Source organism: Exophiala mesophila (assembly GCF_000836275.1).
Source record: "Exophiala mesophila strain CBS 40295 unplaced genomic scaffold supercont1.1, whole genome shotgun sequence".
Lineage (NCBI taxonomy): Eukaryota > Fungi > Ascomycota > Eurotiomycetes > Chaetothyriales > Herpotrichiellaceae > Exophiala > Exophiala mesophila.
The window spans coordinates 1,934,126-1,960,044 of NW_015622504.1; the positions used below are offsets into that span (position 1 = coordinate 1,934,126).

Consider the following 25,919-nt stretch of genomic DNA (forward strand, 5'->3'; position numbering starts at 1 on the left):
AAGTTGGTGCGATGGCTCGCTGTGGTCGGGACCGTGGTCGGGGCTGTGGTACGGTCTGAGGGTGATGAGGTGGCATCTGGGCTGATTGGTTGTCTGGATGTGGTTGGTTCTGGATAGGGCGATTCCTATCATGATGGTATTGGATACGGATTTGCTGGTAGTGTTTCGTGAATTCCAAGGAAATGGCCTGCGCCTGGCTGAGTGAAGTGGGGGTCTGAGGCACACGGGCGGGATCAGACCAATATGCGAGCAACCACTCGGCTCGGATCTCCCACTCGAGATCAAATGGCCAGTCTCGGAGGATGGAGAGGAAAACCGCCTTCACCAGGACGGTGGATGTGATTCGTAGACGATATTTTAGCTCGGATGGGCTTGGTGGTGAGCCGCGTGCCTTGGCTTGGTCTCTCAGAAGAGAAAAGCAATCAGGTAATTGAGCGAGGAAGACTTTTATGTCGGGTAGCAAGGGAATGGGATGACGGAGAAGGTGTGCGGGACGGAAGTTGAGAAAAAGTTGTTGGATATGGGGGGACAAGAGGCGATTGGAGCCGAGGAGAGCCTGGACAATGAGGAAACCCTGCTCGTGGGTCGCATCCAAGGCGAGAGACTGATCTGTGTCTTGAGAGCAGGTGCTCATCAGGTAGATGGAGTGTAGGGTGAGGTAGAAGACGTCGTCTTGGCTGCAGGCCTCTTGAAGCAGTCTGACTCTCATGGAATCCAATGCAGTATCTTGTGCGGTTCCCCACATACCCGCCCGCTTCAACGTGTTGAGGGCAGATTCCAGGGCACTGGTGTAGGAGGTTTCGAGATACGTGACAGGTGAACTATTGGGGGTGGGCAATTGGGTTGTAGGTATGGGCGACACGGCTTGAGAAGCGGATGTCATTGGTGGAACATGTCCCTGAGTCGGTTGGCGAGCTGGGCCCATGTTTGAAGAAATGTGCATGGGAGGATTGGCTGTGGGAGTCCAGAAGGCAGTGTTGGTGGATGAGATCACTGGACCTTCAGCGGCATCTGTCTGGCTAGATGAGGGCGCTGGGAGCGAAGGTGGAAAGGTGTTCACAAAGGATGGGTCGGCGGGCAGATGATCGGAAGAGTCTTCCAGTTGAGGAGCTGCGGCTTGAGAGGATGGCAGGGGATCAAGGTCAGCTGGGATAGTGAAGGTGGGCAGATGTGATGAGTGTGGTACTGGTTGTGTGGAAGATTGTTGGGGGCTTTGTGGGTTGAGGGTTTGGTTCTGCTGTTCAGCGAGAGGAGCAGAATCATCAGACGGCCTTGTTATTGGCGTCAGTTGGAAGGGAGAGGATGTATTTCTTGAGGGCGCTCGCGAACTGGCAGACAGGTTGGGTGGTGGGAAAGGGCGAGAGATGGTATGATTTGAGATGCCCATCCAAGGTCGTGACTGGCCAGCAAGAAAGTAGCTGCTGGTAGAGTTGGAATTGGCGATAGGGTTGTCAGCCACTGGTGGCTGGCGATGTCTCTGCGACATATCCCAGGGTAGAGAGTGGAAGGGTCGTCTGATGTATATATAGCCAGACAGGAGAGACGACGTAGGGTTGAATCAGGATCAAGGGTGATCCGCAACGGAGGAGGGGTTGCGTAAGGCTGGCTAGATTGAAGTGAATAGACAGGCATGGCGAGTCAGAAGAGTGAGACATGCGTTAGCTTCTGTTGACTGGATCGTGGTCAAGTATTGGAAGATGTCAAAGCCGTGAGTACGTGGTGAGCTTAATGGGACGGTCTTTGCTGTGACAGGCTCGCGAGAGAGTCAGGTTGGACTTGGTATGAACAAGTCGGATGAGGGGGGGTCAAGAAGAACGAATAGCCGTGGCCGGGAGTTGCAGGTGTATTTAAGTGTTGCCCTGAGGTCGTAGATTTCCTCTAGGGTGATATATCTCCTGTGTAAATTTGTAGCAGGAGGAGGGGTTGAGTGTGTAGGGAGGTTTAGAGATAGACAAAGTTGTTGTAGATTGGAAAGGTACTAGGTATTTGGTGCAGGTACACATCAGATAAAGGCCTTGAGGGGAAGTGTCAACAACTTATCTCGTCTTGCAATCTGTGTACTTTGTCACAGATTTGTTGGAGGACAATGGTACATCATGATGGAAACGCTTTTGTGAATATGTGAAGCGCAGAAAGCGCAGATGCAGACAAGGTGTGAGGTGAGGTTGAGGTGGAGGCAGGCGCAGGTGGATGTTGATGGACAAAATGCGGAGAAAAAAGAAATGCATGAGAGGAAGGCGCGTGCACGCTCACGCTCGTGGTTAGTGGCAGGAGCAGGCGCTCGCTTAGTATGATTCTACCTACTGCTAAGCAAAGGCATGAGAGCACCTGTCTCAGGATAGTGTGTAATGTTTTACCAGGAGATGGATCCAAAATGACATCGTGTATATATCAACATCGTCCAGTGTGAGGTATGATGAAGTTCATAAATGATGCCTCCCCAGTAGGTATAGTGAGTGACGTATGGGCATGACACCGTTGGTGGTGATGATCCCGCCTATAGTCCATCCTAGGGCCCAGTGGCAAAGACCCTCTCTAAAGTTAGTCCGTACTGAGGTACTCCGTAGGTGTAGATACCCTATTCACGGTACTTCCTTTACCTACGTACCTACCTAAGGCACCTAGGTACCTGGGTACCTAAGTACGAATATCATATACAAGTAGCCTCGAGGTCTACATCGAGTAATTGCAGCCCCAGCTCCTACATAAATTTTAAAAGCCGGGTCTAAAAATAAACCGAAATCAGATTCTATGTGTTCCTCAGCATGTGAAGACGTAACAGATGGCCAAAGCCCTTGAGAATTAACATCAGTCACTAGCACACTACCTAGTATTTGACATGTGGTAGGGCACCATGGTCTGCTATCACTGAACGAGGTGCGCCACAGATGGCCACCAATAATAATTGACAGGTGTGACAGCCAGGCTAGCGGATTTGAGTCTCTTGGAGTTCCACCAAGGCCTGATGAGTCTTGATTGCTTACTCCGTAGAGTTTGCGCCCAAGCCTCAACCAAACCACCCAATACTTCATCATCAGGGCCTGATGGGCCCCCTCGGCCCTGGAGTGATGGTCCCTCGGGGTGCCGAGGGGGCTTCCAGCCATGATGCACCTCGTTCCTGAGTGGCTTTGACTATTGCCTGGGGTAGAGAGTCGAGGCTAAAGTGAACTTGCCAGATGCAGGTACGTTGAGAGGCACGAGAGGGAGGGTCACTAGCCACCTGGACTGGCTTTGAGGTCCGGACTCCAGGGCTACACACTACAGGCTACAGGCCCCAGCTGATTTTCGCCTCTGAATCTGCCTCTGCCTCTTCGTCTTCTCCCTCCGTCTTCTCCCTCCGTCTTCTCCCTCTGTCTTTCTTTCGTCGGACAATCCATCCGTGAGTGGTTGTTGATTGTATGGTCTGTCTTCTGTTCTTCCTGGTTCTCCAAACACTGTCCTTCTACTTGTCTTGTGATTTTCTTTCTCCAACCTTGGCCGCTGGTCTCTCCTTTTTAACTTTTTTAATCTGCAGTCTTATATAAAATAATAACAAGTCTACCACGCAGATTGAACTCTCCCTAAACCGCGTTAGTGTGTGCAACTAGTGGTACTACACCTGACCTTCCAAAGTCCCAGATTTGTATCGTTCTCATCTTCCTCACTCTTGCTGTCGCCGTCAGGTCGGCGATACTTGCGTCTTCCTCTCTCGCTCTCTCTCTCTCTTCCATCCAACCTTATACTCATCCATTATATTCGCTCTATCTTTACCAACGCCCCTTCACACCATCTACAGCCTTCTCGCACCTCGCACTCCCTCACCTACCGCCATCCTTCTATCCCAACCTAACCCGATTCCATGTCATCTACCACCCCAGGTCCTCATCCTTACACAACATCATAGCTCTGAGATCACTTCGCACCACCTCAACTCTTTTACAATCACCACTGCGCCCACTGCCGTGTCACACCCTCAACTCCTACTCAAATCTTTCTTACCCTCGCACTCTCGCCTCGATTTTTTCCTCCTGCCACTATCATGCAGATCCTCTCCACTATTCCTGCTTCTCCTCTTGCGCCGTTTTCCCACATGTAGAACGCTCTTCTCATGCCACAACTTCTGCTCTTGCCATCGGTGCCACATTCTCCGACAACATGTCTGCACCAATGTCTCACCAAAGGCCTCAACTGGCCCCCGGTGATATTCTCGTCGTCATCCACGATTTCGACGCTCGAGGTGATGATGAGTTGAATCTCAGGAAAGCCGACCGCATTCAGCTCATGGAACTCGACGATGGCTTTGGAGATGGCTGGTATCTGGGAAGACACCTTCGTCTCGGTACCACTGGCTTGTTTCCTGGAGGTATCTCTTCTCCATCACCTTTGCTCTGTCAACTCTCCAACTCCAGCACTAACTGCTCACCAGTCTACACCGCAAAACTTCCTCCAAACTTCACCCCGGTTGGAGCCACCTATCCGGCGTCCCCGTCATTTCCATATGCCCCTCGTCCAGACCAAAGTCTTGCGAATGACCGTCCTCTACCCTCTTCACCCATGACCGATCAAACCATCCATCGACAGGCAACTTCTTCACCGACGTCCACCTCAAACGTCCGCCCTGCGCTTCCCCCCACCCCAACCTCTTTCACTCAACCAATTCAACGGAGCATCGGCCAAACTCTCGCCCATGCCGATGGTCGACAGGACTCCCCCGTCATGAACGAAACACTAAGCGTCATCGATGAGCACATCACTGATCTGAGTACCCCCCGCCAGAGTTCTGCTGCTCCCCGCCTAAACACTGAGGACTCGGAGAGCGATTACAGCAGTCATCTCGATCACACCACCCATGCCTACATTGTCGGCCCCGAGACCGACACCGAGGACACCACCACCACCCTCACAGAGGCAGACGTCAAACGATGGAACCCCAGAGAAACGGCAGACCATCTGAGGTCTCTCGGCGTGGATGCCAGGCACTGTGACATTTTTGAAGAGCAGGAGATCACCGGCGATGTGCTATTAGAAATGGACCAGTCCTTCATCAACATGAAAGAGTACGACTTCGGTCTGATGGGTCGAAGACTCAAGACCTGGCACAAGATTCGTGACTTGCAGCTCGAGGTTCGCGGCACAACCGACTCACGGAAACCTAGCGTCCATCGAAATCCTTCCTACCAAGATCAGCCTCCTGTTCACACCAGAGCCCCCTCCAACACAACCATCCTCCCCAAAATCCCCAATTTGATGCAAGAGCCTGGACTGTCCCTCCGACAGAGTCAGCATCCTCCACCATCATATTCCCACCACGCCACTCCAGTACCCCCATCTCCTCTCGAGGCCCCCTTGTCGCCCAACTCGCTGTCTCGTGCCAACGTGGTAACTGGCACCCCTCCCTCTCCTTTCAGGGCGTCAATGGCTGCTGATCATTCCTCCCGGCCCTCGGCTGCCCTGGTTCGAGAGTTGACTCATTCCCGCCGCCATTCATCTATCGACTTTGCCAAGAACATCACCTCAGACTTATCTCCCGCCCCAGCAGGTCCGGCCCATCAGAAAATTCCCTCCCTTGATCGAGACTGGTCTTTGAGCAATGCCACGACTGCCGGTCCGGGAACGAGCACCCCTTCTCTGCGACTTCACACCGGCACGAAACAGCACAGTGTCGACCTGGCCCCTGAATCTCCTCTTGAACCAGAAGGCTCTGGCATTGAATTGGATCGAGGCTATTTCAGTGGCAATGAGGTGGACAATCGCAAGATTCGCAGTTACTTGCGCAGGCGCGAGGGCCCAGACAGTGCCGATCACTCACGCCAGTCTTCCCTCATGGATGAGTCGGCCAAGCTCCCGGCCACGCGACACTCTCGTATCAGCAGTGTCGACTCTTCCCGGGACAGGATCACGCCAGGGTTGACTCCTGCGGCCAAGGCCTACCATAGCAGAACGTACAAAGGAAGAGTGCGCTCAGCGAGCTCTAAAAGCCTTAGTTTACAACAGTCTCCCATGGTGCAGTCACCCACAGTCACCAATCTTGAAGATGAGACCACCTCGGGGCTCTCGTCGCCTAGGATCAAAAGTGGAGGTACATCGCCAGCCATGCCGCCTCCGAGGGCATCAACCACCACCCAAATGGCTAGAAAGTTTCTGGGTATGCGAGCCGCGTCAGAGGCCGTTACCGGGAACGAAAAGGACGCTGCCCATGCTTCCAAAGTTATCTCCGATCCCCTGGTGGAATCGCCTGTCGCGTCTCCCAGCGGCTCCCAAACGCCCTCAGTCACTTCTCGGAGTCTCGAAGTCGAAAATACCGATAACTCGTCCAAGGGGACGCTGGAGCACCTCGCTGCGGCCGGACCTCTCCTTCACACCAAAGCTCCCACACGAACCAAGCCCAAGACCAAGCAACAAACGAGTGCGTATAAACGCGGACTGTTGCACCTGTCCCCTGCTGAAGCGCGTCAACATTGTGACTACCACGGCTGGATGAAGAAGAAATCATCGGGACTGATGGCCACGTGGAAACCACGACTGTTCATCCTGCGAGGACGGCGGTTGTCGTACTACTACGCGGAAACAGATACGGAGGAACGTGGCATCATTGATATTTCGGGCCACAAGGTCCTCGTGGCCAATTCTGACCCCATTATTGCTTTGCATGCGACGCTCACAGGGGCTTCCACGTCACTGTCACCGACTATGGGAGTCAACGGATCTCCTGCTGACATGTCCCCCGACATGACACGTTCTTCCAGTGGGGGATCTCCGTTCTATTTCAAACTCGTGCCACCCAAGGCAGGTTCATCCCGTGCTGTGCAATTCACCAGGCCGACTGTATATTACTTTCAAGTAGACAACATCACGCAGGGGCGGAAATGGATGGGCGAGATCATGAAAGCGACCATCGAGCATGACCTGTCAAGTTATGAGACGACAAATCGACAAAAGACCATCAGCTTAGCCAAGGCAAGAGCTCGAAAGGAAAGACCACCGGCCTTGAAAGGCACTGAAACGCCCGAGGCGACGCCCGAAGCGACGCCAGAGCTCTCTGAGTTGACCGAGAAGCCTCCTCTCGGCGACGACATCAAACAATCGGACACCAAACAAGATGAAACGGGCCTCAACATCCAGGGACTCGAATTTGATGACTCCAAGATCGATTTGCGGCTGGACCCAACTCGAGTGAGCATTGGTCCACTGGACGGGCAGGCAGACGAACAAGGGAAAGCTGGATCGTAGGGCGAAGACTGGCCGAGGAAAACACATCTCACACATATAAAGACGGTTGCTTCTCTGACCCGATAATGTAATGACGATTCTTCACAGAGGGATGGTATACAGACTATTTCAACCGAAGCAGATAAATGTACACAAAGATTCGGTCCATGTTGGATGCAATGGACTATGATGCTGGCGATAGGTACTTAGTCACGTTTAGTGTTACTCTTCGGGCACTATTTTAGTTAAAGGAAAGGTCCTTGGGCCGAATTGCAAGCGTTGATTTAGGTCTGGGGCTTGTGCTCTCAGGTCCCATAGCCCCTAGAAGAAGCCCGAGGGCCCTCGGCCCCCTTGGCCACATTCTTCAGCCCTAAGCCTTTAGTCTTCTAGACTGTCTTTAGGCCAAGCTTTGCTGCTTCTCGTGTGCATTAGGCAGACTCTAGTAGGTATAGTTCATGCATATCCGTACTGTGCATAAGGTGCGCGTAGTGCCATCTTAGTCCCCATCTCTTATTACTACTGTAAACATGGGGAATTTGTCTCCTTGTCGCGAATTTAATTCTCCTTGATGGCTCAATGTACATATTTTCATCGGCAGTGCGGCTGCTGAGTTGCGGTCTTCCTCTTGCTCTTTGCTTGACAATTTATCTCTATCTCTACCCCGTCTTCCACGGATGTGTGTTTCCCCCTAAAGATGCCTCCTACATAACGGGCTGGTCCCAGGCCTTGGGCACCCATTGGAATCCTTCCTCGTCATCCACTTCTGGAGACTCCGACCGTGTTCCCTTTCGACTGCTTGTCCTAGCAGACCCTCAGCTCGAAGGAGACAGCTCACTCCCACCCCCTGAGAATGCCCTGCTCGCAAAGCTGACCCGACACTGGGTATCCATTACCCAAAAACAAGATGAACCATTGTACCCTTTGCTGGCAGACACAGCGCGTCAAATCTGGCTCAAAGATCTTCCTGAAGCATTTCAAACACTGCGGAAACAGTTGGATCTCTTTGGGAATGATTATTACCTTGGCCACATCTACCGCACCTTGCATTGGTGGTCCAGGCCAACCCATGTTACCGTTCTGGGCGACCTCATTGGTAGCCAGTGGGTGACGGATGAAGAGTTTGAATGGAGAGGATGGCGATATTGGAACCGCGTCTTCAGTAATGGCCATCGGGCAGAAGATCAAATTACCATATCGCACGATCCCAAACAACAAACTACCGTGTCCATGTCTGACCCTCGGTGGGCCACCAAAATCATCAACATCGCAGGCAATCACGACGTAGGATATGCCGGAGATATCTCGCACGCCCGTATCAACCGGTTTGAAAAGATGTTTGGCACAGCAAACTGGGATGTTCGCTTAGAGTATAAGCAAGACAACATCTCTGAACCCTCAGCTGGTCCCCTTCCTTCTCTCCATCTCATTGTCTTGAACAGCCTTGTCCTAGATGGCCCGGCCATGGTCAAAGATATCCAGACGCAAACATATGATTATCTGAATGGCCTGATCTCCCACAGGCTGCGTCCAGTGGAAGATCGGACTTCTTTTACCCTTTTATTGACCCACCTACCTCTGCACAAACAAGCAGGAATCTGTGTGGATGCCCCCCATTTCGATTATTGGGGCAACGACGATGGAGGCGACAATTATGGCCCTCGATCTCTCAAGGAGCAGAACCATCTCAGCGAATATGCTAGTCGTCAAGGCACCCTAGAAGCTGTATTCGGCATGTCAGGCAATTTGCATGCTCCTTCACGTGGTACAGGTCGAAGGGGAGTTATTCTGAATGGCCATGATCATGAAGGTTGCGACACCTGGCACTTTGTCCCCAATGGTACTGTATGGCCAGTACCTGACTCAGATAAAGACAAGGGCGATGATGCTCAGAAAACGCAGTGGCAGGTCTCGCGTTGGCATACAGCAAACTTGACTGAAGCTCATACCGGTGTCCGGGAGATCACGCTTCGCAGCATGATGGGCGATTACGGTGGAAATGCTGGCTTATTTAGTGCCTGGTTCGATTTCGAAAAAGGCGAATGGGACTTTGACATTTGTATGTGTGGTTTAAATGTCAAGATCTGGTGGGCGGTTCATGTTGTTGATCTGGTTTGTTTGGTGCTCATCATCGGAACACTGATATCTTATGCCATCTCCACAAAACCCCAGGAGCAGAAGAAGAGTGAGAGACTTACTGTCGACAAGGTCTCTGTTGAAAAGGCATCTCCTTCGCCATCTTGATGTTGTCGTTTTGGTTGCCAACCGGTCCAGTCCACGTCTGGTGTGCAGGGCCAAGCGAACACGAGCTCAATCATGGCTATGATCCGTCCTTAACCTCCTCCAGATCACATTGCCATATCTTTTCGGGGGAAATTCTATGGACATTTCTGAGGTAGCAGACAGCGATGAACCCAAGGAGGCTAGTCTAGCCTTAGTGGGTGCGTTTTTTCACGCTTCACGACCAGATCTCATATCAAGGCGAAGACGCATCTCTCGTCAAATGAAGAAACAGTTACATGAACACGGCACATACCATGACTCAGATTCAGATTCAGATTCAGCGGTGCGAATACAGTGACAGACCTATTTATGACTACTCTTGCCATTCTCCAGTCACACTCTGCGACTCATCGATCAGATCGATTGTCTCATATAGACAAAAGTTACTTAATCGCAGCATATACAGCCACTCAGAGCTTCGCTCGCACCATTTTCAAGTGAAGGCACCCATTCAAGTGAAGAAAGGGTTTCATGATCGCAGCACATGCCGTCTCTCCATCTCTCCAATCCTCCTATTTAGCTGTGCAGACAGTACCAGACTTTCGCCGTTCCTGCTCTTGCGCTCCTCCTCGCACCGCTACCTACGATCTTATATAAATATCTGCCGCTCCCACTTCTCTTTCAAGTTTTCATCACTTGAACAGACAATCATCCCTAGCTCATCTCTCAATCACTCACTCGGCCCTTGTGTTCATCTCTCAGATAATTTACAGACGCCGATCAGGGCTCTTTCTTCTTCTTCAATCTCCTGTCCCTCCCCTCATTCAAAGCAAGATGGTCACCACAATCCAGCTCAACGATCTCATGGCTGAGTCAATCAAGTACCACTGGAGTACCAATGTGTTTGAAGTGTGCCCTGATTGTGTTCGTGGCCATGAACAACGCTTCTGCAACGGCAAGACGATGGTCTCATTCAAGATTTGCGACAAACATCATTCCACCAGGTGAGTCCTCTCTTGAACGATCTCATATTTCCCCTTTTTTGGATGTGCTCATTTCCTTCAAAACTGTTTATCTGAAGCCCTCCTGACTTGGCCAAAGTCATAGCAGCGACGGCAGACCCACTTATGATGAGGCTGCGCTACAAGAACTTCGACGCGTGATCCATCTCATTCATTCCCCTGTCTTGAGCAGTAAGGCGGAGCGTGAGGCTGCGGTCATTGCCACCCAGATCATCTCTCCTAAGCCGCAAAATGCATGGGCACCCAAGGCAGAGAAGGCGTTTCCTAGAATCGCCTACGAACACATGTCTGGCTGCGCCCGGTCTCCTGATCCAGACACCATTGTCATCTCCCCTACTGCGATTGAGCTCATGGACAAGGCTGCTGAGGACCGCTTCAACGAAATCCGTCAGCAGATGATTGTTGACCCTCTGCGCTATGACAACGATGTCCTAGACCTGGAACAAGTCCGTCTTTCCAACTGTGTAAATGCGTCTCCAACCACCAAGCAGACCTACACATTGCGCTGCAATGGCGAATACCGCAACGACTTGGACGACGTTTTGATCATCGACCCAGAAGCAACCAATGGAGTTGCGCCTTCAGTCCATGGGTATGCAGTGTTGGACATGGACGGTGTGAACGACGAGCGCAGAGCAACCTTCGACACGAATGGCCTCCCTCTTCCTATCCCTGTGTCCTTCACATACCGCAGTCTCAAGTTTGTCATTGGAATGGCTGAGCAGGGCAAGACAACGGAGCAGGCTTTGATCATGAACTGCTGGTTGAGGATCCGATGTGCAAAGAGAGCAGAGGCGGAAAGACAACGACGGCTAGGGTTGGATGATCAAGAAGACGAGGATGAAGAATAAGAGACTGAGGAGTAGTGCTGAGGATAGCCAACACGTTGGAACAATGAGCATAGGGGATTGAATATGCAGACACAGAGAAAGTTGGTCTCTCTTGTCATTAGGTTGCAACATGGCACCCAGCAGTCTCAGATAGCATCTTGAAATCCCCCTCCCTTCCCTCCCTATCCTGTGCATCCATCTCAATGATGCCATGTCTTTTGCCAGCACAATAATGCTCGACATTTCCGTATGACACGAGCAGTTTAGCATGGCCCTACAGCATAGGCGTAGCCCCTCGAGCCTTGCTCAGCTGACGTCCGCCACGTGAATGAGCCAACAAGTTGTTCCATCCCCTGGCGCTTACATTTTTGACCTAAAGTGACGTTCATGTCTCTCTAATTCAATCACAGTTGCAGTCCGATGCTTAGCGGTGTCTCAGGTGCACAAAGCGACACGTCCACCGCGTGTCTGGGCCCAATCACGGCCCTGCTTTTTTTTTGTAAAGATAATAACCCATGTGACTACCAAATACTTCCACCGACCTATGCCAGATCACGTGATGATATAAAAATGTGCCGAGCGGTGGCTAGTTTTATGCGACTCTCAGCGACGGCGCTTACACGAACCCTGTCGGTCTGTCAGGTCCTGCTTCGAAGCCTCACAGTCGAATCAAATCCCTTACTTGGCCACCCCGCCAAACAGGTCGCTTGTCTGCGGCCCGTATATGGAGTACCGACAGCACGGGACTCAACTATCGTGAGTCCTGTACTACAAAGGAGGTCCACCTATGTGATCAGACATGCCTTCACACCCTCAACAGGCTCATGGAGCATTCTCGCCCTGCTAGGATCCTAAACTCGGCAAGCAAGAACGAGGGTCTACTCCCCATTAATGATAAAGATAGGGTCAGGAAAGAGGCCATCACGCTCAAATCCTCTTAGGAGCCAAAACTATTGACCATAAAGTGTTTCAGCTGCATGCCTCAACTCACACCATTGGATAGAGCCTGCGTGTCGTGCCTTGCCTCACCGCGTACGTGCTCAATTATCGACAAGCCTGCGCGCTTGAGTGATGGTGTCATTCTCCATCTTGTTGAGCTGTCAAAGCGACCTCATCGAAGCTATCAAGTATAAGAACGTGAGTAATTCTGCTACCAATTGTCACCAACTCATCAGTCATCGGCATACATCACAAGTTTCCTTCTCGTATCTATATCCATCGTTGAAATCAAACCTTTGGAGTATCGGCACTCATACAAAAGTCATCTTTCAGTCTCCAAACCCAGAAACAATTATCAACATCTCCAACAACACTTCTAGAGTCAGCGAAAGAATCTCAGGCTATTGCAATGCATCGCTCCTTGTCCCTTCTCCTTGTCTTGGCCTTGGTCTTCCTAGCTTCCGCTCTGCCCGTTGCCAACCCAATCCCAGCCGCCAACCCAGATCCTATCATCGAGCCAGCCACGCTTTACATTCGAGACGACGGAGCCACAGGCCTTGTTGCCCGAGAAGCAGAGCCCGAGCCCCTGGACGGCCTCGATCTCGAAGCACGCTCTCCTGCTCCGGGCGGTGCATGGACGTGGTTCAATGGTGGACACAAAATGAAGAGAGGAGGTGCCTGGACCTGGTTCAACGGCGGACATAAGACCAAGAGAGGTGGTGCTTGGACTTGGTTCAACGGCGGACACAAAGTCAAGAGAGGCGGTGCTTGGACTTGGTTCAACGGCGGACACAAAGTCAAGAGAGGCGGTGCTTGGACCTGGTTCAACGGCGGTCACTAGGTTGGCAGCCTAAACGTGTGTCTACAAGTCAATCAAAGATCTGAAGCTTCTTTGATTCAATACAGCAAGAGCTTTGGATAACCTGGACGAAAATTATGTGCACAGTCAGAAGACCCGTGGCGGCTTGTCAAGGTGGCCGGGTAGGAAAGGGTGAGACAGTGGCTCAGCGATAGCCGTCACAATGGAGGAGACAATTGATAGGCATTCGAAGAGCGTTACTACCAGGTCTTGATTTAGAGTCGCAATCGTTGCTTGGTTGCCAGTGTTGAGATGGGAAAGGAGGGTACATCCTGTATATTACCAGCAGCTACCATACAAACGTCTCGTCAGTCATCCACAGCATTCTTAGTAGAAGCCTTCGAAATGACGGCAGTCGTCATGCTGACATTCCTTATATCATTAGTTTTCCCGGTAGACTCTGGCCTTCAAGCTTTGGGGGCAATCGTCAATTGAACCGACGATTTATCTCACAGAACATCTCACAACTTCACGAAAAGAGAGTACGACCAGCCATACATACGTCAAGATCCCACCCATATTTTCTGTGCCTTGCTCATCTCCAACTTTCATTTCACCTAATCTACTTTGCTAGACTTTGGTTTTGCTCGCACTGTCACTCTGCCCCACCTCTGCTACATCGTCATCAACAGGCTCGTCAATCTCGACGGGTGCATCAATGTGTGCGTTGAAGTCAGACCGTGGGTCGATCATGAAGATCGAGGCTAATTGTGATTAGTTTGAGATGAACGCAACACATGGGACGGTGCTTTGAGTAGTACTCACCAATGACGGCCAATAATGCAAACGCGCCTGCAGCGATCCAGACATGGCGGAATGCAACGGTAAAAGCATCTAATAGTGCCTCGTTGCCTGCCTCAATGATGTCGAGGTCTGCGCCAGGAATCTCGGCAAGTGCAGTGGCATTGTGGGCCACGAGTGCTCCAATAAGCGCCCCTAGAGATGTCTCTGGGAGACCGAGAGGCAAGGTTGCAGCGGCAATGTTCGAGGCCACATGCTGGGACATGGCACTGTTGAAGATGGCATTGTATATAGCGAGGCCAACAGTACCGCCAAGGGAGCGCACCGAGATCATCAGGCCAGATGCGATGGCGATGAGCTCTGGCAACGTGGAGAACTGAGCAGCGACCATCAGCGCCGTCAGAGCTATGCCTAGACCTGAGCCCAGAAACAAGGGATATGCCCAGATGTTGGCTTCGGGCGTGTTCTTATTGGCCGTTGCCATCAGGATGTAGAAGATGAGGAAGAGAACAAAAGCGAAACAGGTTGGCAGCCGAAGAGATTTGGTCTTCCAGCAATACCATCCGGCGAAAACCGCAGAGATGAAGAAGGCATAAAATGCGACAGTGTAGTGTAGCCCAACCATCAAGGAGTCTGTCGTATAAAAGGTGGCGACCTCGAAGGCAAAGTAGTTGTTGGCACAGAAGAAGGCGATCCCTTCACAAAAGACACAGAGCAAAGCAATGGGAAAGTTTCTGTCACGAAACAGACCATGATGGAACATGCCATCGCGCTTGAATCGCCACTCGTAGACAATCAAGCCCGCTGTCACGGCAACGCCAATCAGGAAGTTCGCCAACACATGGGCAGATGACCAGGGATAGGGGTTCTGGGCCCATGAAAGGCCTAGGCAAAAGAGAACCAAGCCGATCGTGAGCAACACAAAGCCAATCCAATCTAGTCGACGGATCTTTTCGTGAAAACTGAGCTTGATCTGCAGCTCACGAGGAGGAGGGTTGTAGAGCAGCCCGACACCTATGGTAGTGACAGCATAGACAGCGGCTACGATGTAGTAGAAGGTCCGGAAGCCGACTGCGTTGTAATTCCTCGTCAAGGCCCCGCCGATAAGCAGTGTCAATATGGCACCAAGAGCGATAGACATGTTGGTTGTAGCCTGAGCATAGGAGCGGTATTTACGAGGCAACACCTCAGAGACAACGGCGTGGATCAGAGGCTGACATCCATATGAGAAGCCGCTCACTGTTAGACCCCCAATCGCCATTCCGATCGAGTCTGCGCGTGAAACGATGATACAGCCGACAAAGCCCATGGCCGATAAGAAGACAATGAACCATTTTCTTCCCCAGTAGTCGGCTGCTTGACTGACAGGCGGACTCAGCACGACGGTGAGAATTGTTAGCACCGAGGTCAGCCAGACCATGTTGGAGCTGCCTCCAACCACAGCTGTGATGCTCAGACCAAGGGAGCCGGAAGCGACCACATTGAGTGATTGTGCAACATAGACGCAGTTGACGGCCTGTATCAATTAGTAACGTCCTCTTTAATGACTGATTTTATCATCTCCAGGACGTACCACTATGAGGAGAATCGTTTTAGCGTGGAAGTGTGCGTTGGCTTCCTCACCCGTGGAAGTCTCGATGTGAGTGCTAGTCATTTCGACACTATACAATAGGCCTGCAGAGCAATTGTGCCTCAACAGATGGAGTCGATAGTCCGAGGTGCAGATCTGGGGATTCAAGTCACGGCTTTAAGTCCTGGAGAGGTCTCGACCCCGGGCCATGCAAGTGCCTCGATCCGATGACCTGTTCCACGTGGAGAGCATAGTCCGAAAGCCCCGTTCTACTATTCAATATCATATGCGTATATGAGCCTCCACATCCCATTGGTGGAGAGAAATCTCGACATGATGTTGAGTGGGGCCCCCTCTCCTGAAAAACTGGGATCACCGCAGGCCAATCGACATAAAGGAGCCCAACAACCGGAACTCCGTGTGAGATGCCACACGGGGAATCAATAACACCAAAGACCGGAGATAGACTTTCCCAGCCCGGGGATCATGGGGTAATGGTGCATTATATCTGCTAGGAGGTGGGCGGGTGGTTGGCATCATCTCCGTTGCTCGTATCGCAGGGCTTTCACGACTCCTTGATGCTCCATTCTCAGTGGTCCGCGGTCATCCCGAGTCTATGCCTCTACATATTGAAAAGGATATGGTCCATTGGACATAGCCGGATATTTCGGTTTTAGATGTCTCTCCACGTTTTGGATTGCCTCACTGGTCTGTCCATGCTCCCCATGTCCATCGTTCTACAGTTGCCATTAGCAGATTTGGTGGTCTTTTAGTTCTAACACTACTTGCTACTGAAGTAATCCCTACCTACCAAGGATAGTCTGGCTGACAGTGTTGCCTCTCCCGCTGATCAGAAAACGACTCTTGTTGGCAATCACTGGTCCAAGCTATTCCATGCAAGGCAAATGTGGGAGGTCCTGGGTCATGATCACCCTAGCTTCACTTGCCCCAGTGACTAGCATATGCCTCTTTCACCACCTTAGTACGCTTCTCGCTGCGTGGAGTTATCTTTGCGGGGAAATCATTTGGTTTTGAATTGAAGCCTATATTCAGACCTCGATGTTAGCCAGTTCTTGCAGCTTCCCAACCAGCAATTTTGGCCAGTTTACGGTTGGCGGGCCATCTCACCTGTGGAAAAGTCCAGAGAGTCGGGAGTGATAGGTTGACCAGCTGAATCAAGTGCTTTGCTGAAACTGAAAGCCCATAAAAGACGTGCTGAGAGGATGTACATGCTGCGTTCCCCAATGTGTTGACCTGGACAAGCCCGACGACCAAACCCAAAAGCCCAGTGGCCGCGACTGGCACCATATTCGACACCTTCTGTGGAACGCGCCGTTGGATAAGCCGGGTCTAAAAACCGGTTTGGGTTGAAGACATCTGGTTCGGGATAGACGGCAGGATCCATATGTATTGCCCTGTATGAAACACGCATGTATATTAGCCATTTGATGAACGTCTCCTGCATCTAAGGTCAAGGAGCTTTACCAGTGGTTTCCAAGGACACTAGTATTAGCAGGAATGAAGTAGTCACCGTATTGATCGTCTTTCACCGACATGTGGACGATGCCCTGGGTGACGATAGGCCGCCACCGAAGTGCCTCCTTTGACAAAGCCTTGATGTATGGTAGATTGTCTGCATCTTCGAACTCAGGCATGCGATCACCGCAGACAGCATCTAACTCTTTTTGAGCCTCGACCTGAACCTCTGGAAACAACAAGAGCGCCATGGTCAGGACCTCAAGAGCACCGGACGTTGTACCACTGCCGGCTTCAAAGATGGTTCCGCAGGAATAGGCACCTTCTTCTTCGGTCAACTCTCGGCTCTCTTTGCTTTCCAGGAAGTTTTTCGCGAAGCAGTCCGTGACCGAGAATCCATCATCGAGCTTGGTCTTCACCTCTCGCAACAATGCCATGAATAGGTTGTACTCGAACTCGTGAGCAGCTTTTCCCAGGCGTTTGAAAGGGGCAAGAGAGGTAGGTAGCAACTTGAGGATTGGTAGCGAGTCGACGAGAAATGCTCCCGGCTTGGCGATACTGGATGAAGAAATGGGTTAAAAGGGGCATGATCATGAGATGAAGATCTTCCGAGCCAACCTACTGTTCAAGGGTATCATTGACCTGCATCACATTTTTAACATAATCTTCTTTCCCTGTCACTACGGGCTTGTCGTACGTGAGTCCCATGATCAACCCGCTGGCATAGCGATAGTAGTGTCTTGCAAAGTCATTTGGTTCTCTCAACAGATCATATAGCAATTTTCTGGATTGGCGATCCTGGAGGGGTTGGTAGCTGACGGCTTTGGTCGGCATTGTCATCTGATGGATGAACTTGCGGACTCTCCGCCACCGGTCTGTAAATGTCAACAACTGTCCTCCATGCGTCTTATCTATTCGATGACATACCGCCGTACGGCAACAACAACGGCCGTAGATTTCCCGACAAAACCTCGCATGCCATGTACGTCTGAGGACGAGAGGAGTAGCTGATAACAGTCAGTTCAAAGTTTTCCGACACCTTGCAAGAGCAATGGTACTTTTGACCTCGTCTTTCCAATATCTCTCTCGCCGTGTTGTCGTCAGACAAGACAATCAGACTTTCACTGCCTAATTTTACCTCCATGATCGGCCCATAGATGTCTGACCATTCTTTGAACTTTCGCCAGGGATAGTCGGATGGAATTTGATGCAAGTTTCCAATCACAGGAAGGCCTGGAGGCCCAGGTATTGGCTTACATCCTGGCGGTAGCTTGCGGCGCCTTGAGCGCCCACGCAAGATCAGGAGCACCAGCAGCACGCCGAAAACTGCAATGGCAGGAGACATGATCTAGTTCGACTTGGTACAGAGGCATCGCGAGGAGTTTCAGCTCAGCGGTTTGGTTTATGGCATATAGATACACCCAGGCCTGTGAGACCATTACGATGCGAATCTCAAGAATGCCCCCTTTTGGCTGAATGGAAAGCTCTGATTGGTCCGCGGGGATCCCGAAGGTCAATTTCACTGTTCCTCATCTGGCCAAGGGCCCGAGACTCCCTCATCCGTGGTGCTGACTAAACGACGAAGCGTGAAAGGGTGTCAGAGCTTGCGGGGTACCGAACAAATCTGTGTTCGGCCTCTCCTTTGCTCTTACAGGAATTCATGATTGGTCCCCAACATGAAGAAGAGGCTCGCTATCATGACGGGCCACCAAGAGGACTCTGTTCCATCTAAACGCCCAAAGGTACAGTTAGCACCTTTGCCAAATCGCCAGCATAGTCCGGTGGTAAGCAAGGTGAGGAAGAAAACTTTGGAGGCGTGTCAGAAATGCCGCGAAAAAAGGATCAAGGTTGTCAACTCTGCCAGTTCAAATACCTGTCGCGTCACTAAGCCATGATCACAGTGCAATGGACACTGGCCGTGCGATAGCTGTTGCTCCAAGGGCTATGAATGCAGTTTAAGACCGGCATTGCATGACGACCCTGTGGAATTGACGGAGTAAGAGGCTGCCCCATTCTTGATACATATCTTTGCTCCAACTTAAACCTGGTCCCTAGAGTTATGAATCAAGTGCTCTCACGGCTACGTCGCGTCGAGGATTTTATCCAGCAGCAAGGTCAAGGCACACCGTCAGTAGGGATAGAGGGTAAGCACAACTGCTCGCCAGCCCAATGCCCAAACGACAAACTGATGCTCAAGAGGTCGACCTGGAGTAGCCCCCATAAAGCGAACTGTCTCATCAGTCACAGAGTTCAACCGCCAGACTGGGTGCTTCGAGTACTATGGTCAGTCTCCCTACACTGGGGATCTTTAATATTTAAAAGTCGAGCTAATATCTTCTAGGTGAAACTTCGAGCTTTGTTGTTGCTAGTTCGCTGGGCAAAAGATTGAACCGCCTCAATGAAGATGACTCTTCAGTCTCTGCTTCACGTGTGAATAATCCAGAACAGGGCCCATTGACAGAAGACAGAAGACCGTCCATAGGCGTGCCTGGGCTACAGACACTGCTCGATGCTTACGACTATGTAATGCCACTGAACACACCGGTCCGTCGTTATCGAAGCCTCCAACAAGACGTCGCAGATCGTCACTTGGACAACTTCTTCGCTACCATCCACGTTTATTTGCCCGTTTTCGATGTTTCTGCCTTTCGCGCGAAATACTCCCGACTTAGAGAGCTTTTTGGTTCCAACTTGCTGCATGCCCCGAATGGAGACAGCCAAGGGCAACAACAATCCCTGTGTCTGCTCTACGCTGTTCTCGCCCTTGGTGCCTTATATGCTGCTGATGAAGACAGCTCATCGTGGGCAAGTTGGTATTTTTCTGAAGCACAAGAGCTTTTGGGTCGCTTGTATGACGCGGTCAATCTGCAGTTGGTGCAAGCAGCAATGTTCATGGTATCTAGCGCAATGCAGCGTTCTGTGGACTCAGTTAACGTCGAAATAGGGAGCCTATGCCCAGCACGCGCTCAAACCGAATTGTAAGATTTGGTACTATTGGACCCTGATTAGGACAGTAGCTGATCTTGACAGTGGCATATAATTTGGCTGGCACTGCGACCAGAATGGCATTTTCGATCGGTCTAAACCTCGACCCAACACTTGCTTCACATAATTGGGACGGAGAAGAGGGCAGACGGACTTGGTGGATGCTCTTCATTGAAGAAGTGGAGCTAAGCGTGGACTCTGGACGCCCTATGTCCATTAGAAAGAGTGATATTTTAGTGCAATATCCATCCGAACTTCAGGTGAGTTGACTTTTTCTTGGGCCCCATGAGCTTGCTGTTGAGGGCAACGGTGTACTGATCACTCCGCTGAGACCCAGTCACAGCCTCCCCAATACCAGATGTCTGATTTCATTCGACACCTTGCAGGGGTGGCCCAAATCACGCGAGATATTCTCAAGTTTGTAAGTGACGGAATTCATGGGGCTTCAAACGTCAGCAAAGGCATTCCTGACCTCGCTCAGGTGGTCACCTCAACACGTCCCGTGGGCGCAGATCCCTCATGGGAGGCAAAAATACACAAGTTTCATCATTTGCTGGTCCAATGGCGGAGTCAACTGCCGATCGAGATCAAGTTTGAAGATGGCGGCCTCGATGAAGATTTAGTCCTGCCCAATAGCTGGACTTCTCGACATCGGAGTAGCTTGCTTGTCCGTGAGTTCAGTTGCTGTAGATCCCGATTTCATCCAGGACTTTCCTAACCAGTCACAGACTATAACCTCGCCCTTGTCGTCCTGCACAGGTTCTCCTTGATGAGCCCCGAAATCTCACCATCTGAGGACCTGACAAGAACATCTCAATCATTCTGTATAGATGCAGCAGGGGCGATCATACTCCACATCCATGGTCTCTTCCAGGTAGCGCCTAATCTCAGGCGGTGGAGGTACTACTGCTACTACTGCCTTCAAGCCACGCTTGTTCTCTTGATCAAGCTCGTGGATGAGCCACTAGCTGAGCAAAACAGGAGCATTGTCGCCAAATGCCACCTCAGTATCGTGATCTTCAAGCAAATCGAACTCAAGGTGGCACAGCGCTGCGCAGAGCTCGTGGTGAGTGTTCTCAACAGCCGACAAAAGCAGCAGACCAGTGAGGGGATACCTGAACAGCGGGCACCCGAGCCATCACAGCCTGAATTCGGACCTAGCGACCCTGCACTGGCATCGCAACAGGTAGCAACACAAGTTCCGACAAAAGAAGCTCAATATGGTATCATCGAAAGCGCCACGGATGAATTCTCTGCGGCGTCGTGTCCAGATCTGACGTTCAGTGGGACTGAGCTGGACTTTTCGGTCGACGACGAGTTGTGGAACGACTTTGTTAAGTCCGGCATGCATACGCGGCCATTCGAGAGCTGGATGAACATTCTGAATGACCAGGAGGCCTTGTGATCTCATGAAAAGATGACCACGACAAAGCCTTTGTATTTGTATTAGAAAGAGGTGTTTGTCACGTGAACTGATCAGATGGGCAGTGCACGTTGGTGGCGTTGTCGGAGGCATTTATCGACATCGACGCGAATACTTGACATGTGGTTCACGCTTCAATGAAACATGGCTTTCAATACCCGAAAGAGCGAACCGTGAGAGATTCAGCCTTCCGCCGTATCAATTTTCAATCCTATATCACCGCTTTTGGCTATAACGACCCCACGCTGCTTTGACCTATCGACGGAGGGATTTGTCAGTTTTGCAAAGGAAGACACGATTAGAAGCAACACACCTCTTCGTCCGCATCATAGGAATACACGATTGATTGCAGCGATGGGTCCAACCTAAGGGCTATCAGTGGTCGCTACATATTGTGCTTCGCCGGGCTCAGAATCGTTAACATACCAGTAGAATGGATAGCCCGGCTGTGGCTCATCAAACTGTTCCTGGAGCAGCTTGTCACGGTCTTCTTGCTCTGGTCCATCAGGGAGGTGGTTCCAGTATCTCTGTGACGGGGATCAGCGAATTTGCACGATACAGCAACATCACATTGTCGTGCAGACCTGTTTTAGACTCCCTTTCACCATGGCCCAGCTGCGTGGTTTGCGAAGATCTTGATAAATCTTGAGCGCAGAAGGCAGTTCTGATTTGCTCTGGACCATAGATAGAATGCCTCCCAGAACCGCCCCGTCTTCCAGCGCCGAGTTGGCTCCCTGCGCCATGTATGGTAACATGGGGTGGCTTTAAGATCGTTAGTACTGCGAATTTGGAGCATTGATGCCAGACAGTACCAGGAGTCACCAAGGAAGGCGATAGTTCCTTTTTCATTACACCAATTTTCCATCTCGGCATCTACATTCCAAGTACCAACCACGTCAGCAAATGAATCTAGCAATGCAATGCCCTTTCCGAAGTAGATACTCACTATTCATTAATCGCCACTTGAATACGGCTGGGACAAGGGCAAGGAATCGTTGCAATCTATCGCAAGAAGGAGAAGAGATTTCAGCAGACATTTTTGTCAATGACGGAGGGAAAGTATGTCACTCACAAAGGGTCCCAATCACGAAAGAGTTCTTTCATCTCCTCGAGATCTCCACTAGCTTTCGCAACATTCTCGGGCAGGTTATCTGGCACCAATAGGACAATGTTGATCATGGTGTTGTTGCGAAGAGGGTAGTAGATAGCATGGCACTGGGGTCCAGCCCACAGATGAACTCGAGGCTTCGAGACAAACTCTTTCATATCTTGATCGATGATCATATCGGTATTCAGGACGATGCGGTAAGCCAAGTCCCCAGTGGGAACCGGTGGATCGTTGGTCGCCAGGAACTCGGATCGAGCTTTCGACCACAGACCTGTCACTTGTGAGGATCTAGGCATTGGAACAGTAGAAAGGAGCATGATCAACATACCATCTGCGGCAACGATCAAATCTCCTTCGATGCGCGTCCCATCTAGAAGAGTCACACTAGGAGACTCGAGATCATACTGCTGTACCGTTGCATTAAACATGAACTGAACTCCCAGCTGCTTGGCTCTTTCGAACATGGCTAGTTGAAGATCGGCACGGTGAATGTCGCAGAACGGGGATCCATATTTGGATACCATTTCTCTGTCAAAGCCATCTCGCCGACCGAGTACTTTCGTGCCAGTGTAGCGAGAGATAGTGAAGACCTGTGGGCGTGTGGCCAGGTTTGTGAGCGTATCCTCAAGCCCCCAGCGACCGAGGAGTTTGGTCGAATTAGGCGTTAGCTGGAGCCCTGCTCCGACCTAAAGGAACGCCCCTCGAGTGAGCTGCTGCTATGATAAAGCCAGTAATGACGACTTTGGGAGTTAATCTTACCTCTGCTAATTGTGGTGCGGCTTCAAGAACCAACACTTTATGTGCAGCGCTGGCCGTTCTGACTGCAAGAGCGGCGGCGAGCCCTCCCAGCCCTGCGCCAACAACGACGATATCCATGGATTTCCGAAAAGTGGTGAAGAAGTCGGCGATGTTGAAGAATTGTTTGAAGGACATACAGCAATTTGGACAATCGTCGAAACTGGCCTCTGGTCTGAAGACACAACCAAGTTTGTGAACAGTGTGTCGTTGCCTCGGGTGCCAAATACGGATACCGGTCCCTTTCCGATGCTAAGGTTATATAGGTGGCGTTCCTGTTGTCAGGCCCTATATTTGATTGGGCGGCGGACTCTCCGCCGCATGACTACGAGAAGGTCAGTGCGTCTAAACCCCGGATCTCTTCATAGGCAATCTAGACCAGGCCTGTTCGATACTAAGTATACTTCCGAGGACATGAACAAGTGAAAAGGTAATACACAATACATTGAGCATCGGACTGTTGTCGAACCTCCTCAGCGATTAACGATTCATCTTCTCGGCTGAACATGATATCTTCGGCCGCCTTGATCGTAGACGAAGTTGGTGCGCCGTTCAAAACGTCTTTTGTCGAGCTTGCACCACTACGACCAACCGAAGTCTTGGTAGAACTCAAGGCTACTGGAGTCTGTCATACTGATACTGCTGTCCAGCAAGGGAAACTACCCGGAAAGTACCCGACGGTACTTGGACACGAAGGCAAGGAGATAAATTCATTACACTTACGCTACTCAGACGAACTAATTGTCATTCTGTTCAGGTGCTGGGATAGTAAGAGAAATTGGAAGCGCCGTTCAGGATGTTGCAGTTGGCGATCATGTTCTGCTCTCATATTCGCACTGTGGAGAATGCCACAATTGCAAAAGGGAGCAAACGTATCAATGCACGAGCATGTTTGAACGCAATTTCGGAGGACTCAGGCCGGATGGGACGCATCCCATGAAATTGGATGGGCAGAATGTTCAAGGGTGTTTCTTTGGTCAATCTTCGTTCTCAAATCCCGCAATCGTCCAAGAGGAAAGCTGTGTAGTTATCAATACGGAGATGCCGCTCGACATTTTGGCTCCGCTAGGATGCGGAGCTCAGACTGGTGCAGGGTCGATCTTCAATGTTGTCAAGCCGGTTGAAAACAGCACTCGATCTGTGGCTATCTTTGGAATTGGTGGTGTGGGCAGTGCGGCCCTTATGGCAGCAAAGGCGATACACCACGACAATCCGAATCTTCTCACAACAATCATCGCAGTCGACCTACAACGAGACCGGCTTGATCTTGCCGCTAAACTGGGAGCTACCCATACAATTCAGTCAACTAATCCCGTCGAAACCATTGAGGAGATCCACCGTATCACGAAGGGTGACGGTGTTGATGCTGCGGTCGATTGCACAGGGGCAGTGCCCGTCATAAACGCTATGATCAAAGCCTTGGGTGCAGGCGGTATCGCGGTCACGGTTGGAGTTCCGTCCAGCACGGCTGAGATGGAAATTCAAGTGTTTGACTTTGTCAATAGTTGCAAGACGTATCGAGGCTCACACCAAGGGAATAGCTACTCCAGAAAGGTAAGCAGAGAAGCCACGTTCAAAACCATGTTGAGACTCCACAACTAATACGAGATTTCAACTTCAGTTCTTGCCTTTCCTCGCAGACCTGTATATGCAGGGTCGGTTTCCCATCGATCGACTGCAAAAGCGATACAAACCTTCAGAGATAAATACTGCCGTCGAAGATTTGCTGCACGGAAGAGTCATGAAACCAGTAATAGTCTGGACATAATATAGCCTCAGATTAAACAAATCTACGTTGTTAAATGATGAGCCCTTATCTCTGTTCCTCGGCTCCTTTCTTGATTTTCTGATTTCGGCGTTCTGACTGCCATCGAGCTCAATTTTGAAACGTTACTGTCTTGGTCTGGAGAAACTCTTCAAGGCCAAAGTTGCCCCCGAATCTCCCGAAACCGCTGTTCTTCACCCCACCATGCGGTAGCCGGGACTCATCGTGGATGGTCATACTATTGATATGAATTGCCCTGTACAAAGTCTCAGCCAGTTCCGCTAGTGATGGGGAGGAAGTGCGATGCCTTACCCGCTTTCTATCTGCCTAGCAACACGCAAGCCTTGCTGCAGATCGTTGGTGAACACTGCAGCTGACAGGCCATACTCTGTATCATTTGCGACGGCGATCGCTTCATCTTCACTGTCGACCGTGATGAAAGAGGCAGTAGGTCCGAAACTTTCCGTGTAATAGATTTCCATGTCCTTTTTCACACCATCCAAGACAATCGGGTTCATTCTAGCCGTTGTATCACTAGTAGGCTCACTTCCGATCAATGGAACTGCTCCTGCTTGAAGAGCTTTTTGAACAAGGTGCTTGGTTTTTTGAGCACCAGCAGTTGACACCATAAGATGGCTGTCGTTCCCCGAACCAAAAACCTCATCGATAGCATTTTTCAGCTCGGCAGCAAATGCACTCGCGATACTAGAGTGAACCACGATCCTTTCGCAAGCCATACAGATCTGGCCGGCATGAAGGAAGGCCCCGCGTGCACAGGCGAGTGCACCTTGTCGTAGATCTGCGCTTTCGAAGATGATAGTACTTGCTTTTCCTCCAAGTTCCATCAAGACTGGCTTGACGTTGTTCCCTGCTAGGCCGGCAATGATACGGCCAACGGCCGTACTGCCGGTGAAGTTGATTTTCTTGATCCCAGGATGTTCAATCAAAACCCGCGTCACATCGGGCGCATCTTGGGGTTGGTGATAAATCACATTGAG

At 50.9% G+C, this 25,919-nt stretch overlaps 6 protein-coding genes across 7 annotated transcripts; 5 read left to right on the plus strand and 1 right to left on the minus strand.

Moving 5' to 3' along the window:
• The first annotated feature begins 3,653 nt into the window (after positions 1-3,653).
• On the plus strand, positions 3,654-7,508 carry PV10_00622. 2 transcript variants are annotated; one of them, XM_016364731.1, is made up of 2 exons: positions 3,654-4,342; positions 4,406-7,508. In XM_016364731.1, exons 1-2 carry the CDS (start codon positions 4,135-4,137, stop codon positions 7,207-7,209), a joined length of 3,012 nt encoding a protein of 1,003 aa, XP_016228380.1. In that variant the 5' UTR covers positions 3,654-4,134; the 3' UTR covers positions 7,210-7,508. The 2 variants fall into 2 exon arrangements, with proteins under 2 accessions (XP_016228380.1, XP_016228379.1); XM_016364730.1 differs by having other exon boundaries at positions 3,654-7,508.
• Positions 7,509-7,764: 256 nt separating this feature from the next.
• Positions 7,765-9,813, plus strand: PV10_00623 (uncharacterized protein; the record flags this gene model as incomplete). Its single annotated transcript, XM_016364732.1, has 1 exon — positions 7,765-9,813. The coding sequence occupies one exon, from the start codon at positions 7,765-7,767 to the stop codon at positions 9,427-9,429; it is 1,665 nt and encodes a 554-aa protein (XP_016228381.1). The 3' UTR covers positions 9,430-9,813.
• A 165-nt stretch (positions 9,814-9,978) lies between these two features.
• PV10_00624 (uncharacterized protein) lies at positions 9,979-11,352 on the plus strand. The gene is made up of 2 exons (XM_016364733.1): positions 9,979-10,412; positions 10,510-11,352. Exons 1-2 carry the CDS (start codon positions 10,243-10,245, stop codon positions 11,279-11,281), a joined length of 942 nt encoding a protein of 313 aa, XP_016228382.1. The 5' UTR covers positions 9,979-10,242; the 3' UTR covers positions 11,282-11,352.
• A 7,152-nt stretch (positions 11,353-18,504) lies between these two features.
• On the plus strand, positions 18,505-21,595 carry PV10_00625 (uncharacterized protein). Its single transcript, XM_016364734.1, has 10 exons — positions 18,505-18,692; positions 18,747-18,841; positions 18,901-18,989; positions 19,045-19,128; positions 19,187-19,740; positions 19,790-19,823; positions 19,876-20,090; positions 20,168-20,251; positions 20,312-20,501; positions 20,559-21,595. The coding sequence occupies exons 1-10, from the start codon at positions 18,522-18,524 to the stop codon at positions 21,233-21,235; spliced, it is 2,193 nt and encodes a 730-aa protein (XP_016228383.1). The 5' UTR covers positions 18,505-18,521; the 3' UTR covers positions 21,236-21,595.
• PV10_00626 (uncharacterized protein) lies at positions 21,470-23,294 on the minus strand (the record flags this gene model as incomplete). Its single annotated transcript, XM_016364735.1, has 9 exons — positions 21,470-21,508; positions 21,567-21,618; positions 21,680-21,780; positions 21,838-22,015; positions 22,066-22,126; positions 22,200-22,255; positions 22,326-22,632; positions 22,690-23,047; positions 23,121-23,294. The coding sequence occupies 9 exons, from the start codon at positions 23,292-23,294 to the stop codon at positions 21,470-21,472; spliced, it is 1,326 nt and encodes a 441-aa protein (XP_016228384.1).
• A 750-nt stretch (positions 23,295-24,044) lies between these two features.
• On the plus strand, positions 24,045-24,924 carry PV10_00627 (uncharacterized protein; the record flags this gene model as incomplete). The annotated part of the gene is made up of 2 exons (XM_016364736.1): positions 24,045-24,710; positions 24,778-24,924. The coding sequence occupies 2 exons, from the start codon at positions 24,045-24,047 to the stop codon at positions 24,922-24,924; spliced, it is 813 nt and encodes a 270-aa protein (XP_016228385.1).
• Positions 24,925-25,919: the final 995 nt, after the last annotated feature.

What these genes read in the sequence shown, in the direction of transcription:
- PV10_00622 (XM_016364730.1), top strand. Translation starts at nt 4,135, where the DNA reads ATGTCTGCACCAATGTCTCACCAAAGGCCTCAACTGGCCCCCGGTGAT.
- PV10_00624 (XM_016364733.1), top strand. Translation starts at nt 10,243, where the DNA reads ATGGTCACCACAATCCAGCTCAACGATCTCATGGCTGAGTCAATCAAG. An exon ending in GACAAACATCATTCCACCAG is followed by an intron (nt 10,413 to 10,509) that starts GTGAGTCCTCTC and finishes ACTTGGCCAAAG; the next exon opens with TCATAGCAGCGACGGCAGAC.
- PV10_00625 (XM_016364734.1), top strand. Translation starts at nt 18,522, where the DNA reads ATGAAGAAGAGGCTCGCTATCATGACGGGCCACCAAGAGGACTCTGTT. An exon ending in GACCCTGTGGAATTGACGGA is followed by an intron (nt 18,842 to 18,900) that starts GTAAGAGGCTGC and finishes CCTGGTCCCTAG; the next exon opens with AGTTATGAATCAAGTGCTCT. An exon ending in TCGGAGTAGCTTGCTTGTCC is followed by an intron (nt 20,502 to 20,558) that starts GTGAGTTCAGTT and finishes AACCAGTCACAG; the next exon opens with ACTATAACCTCGCCCTTGTC.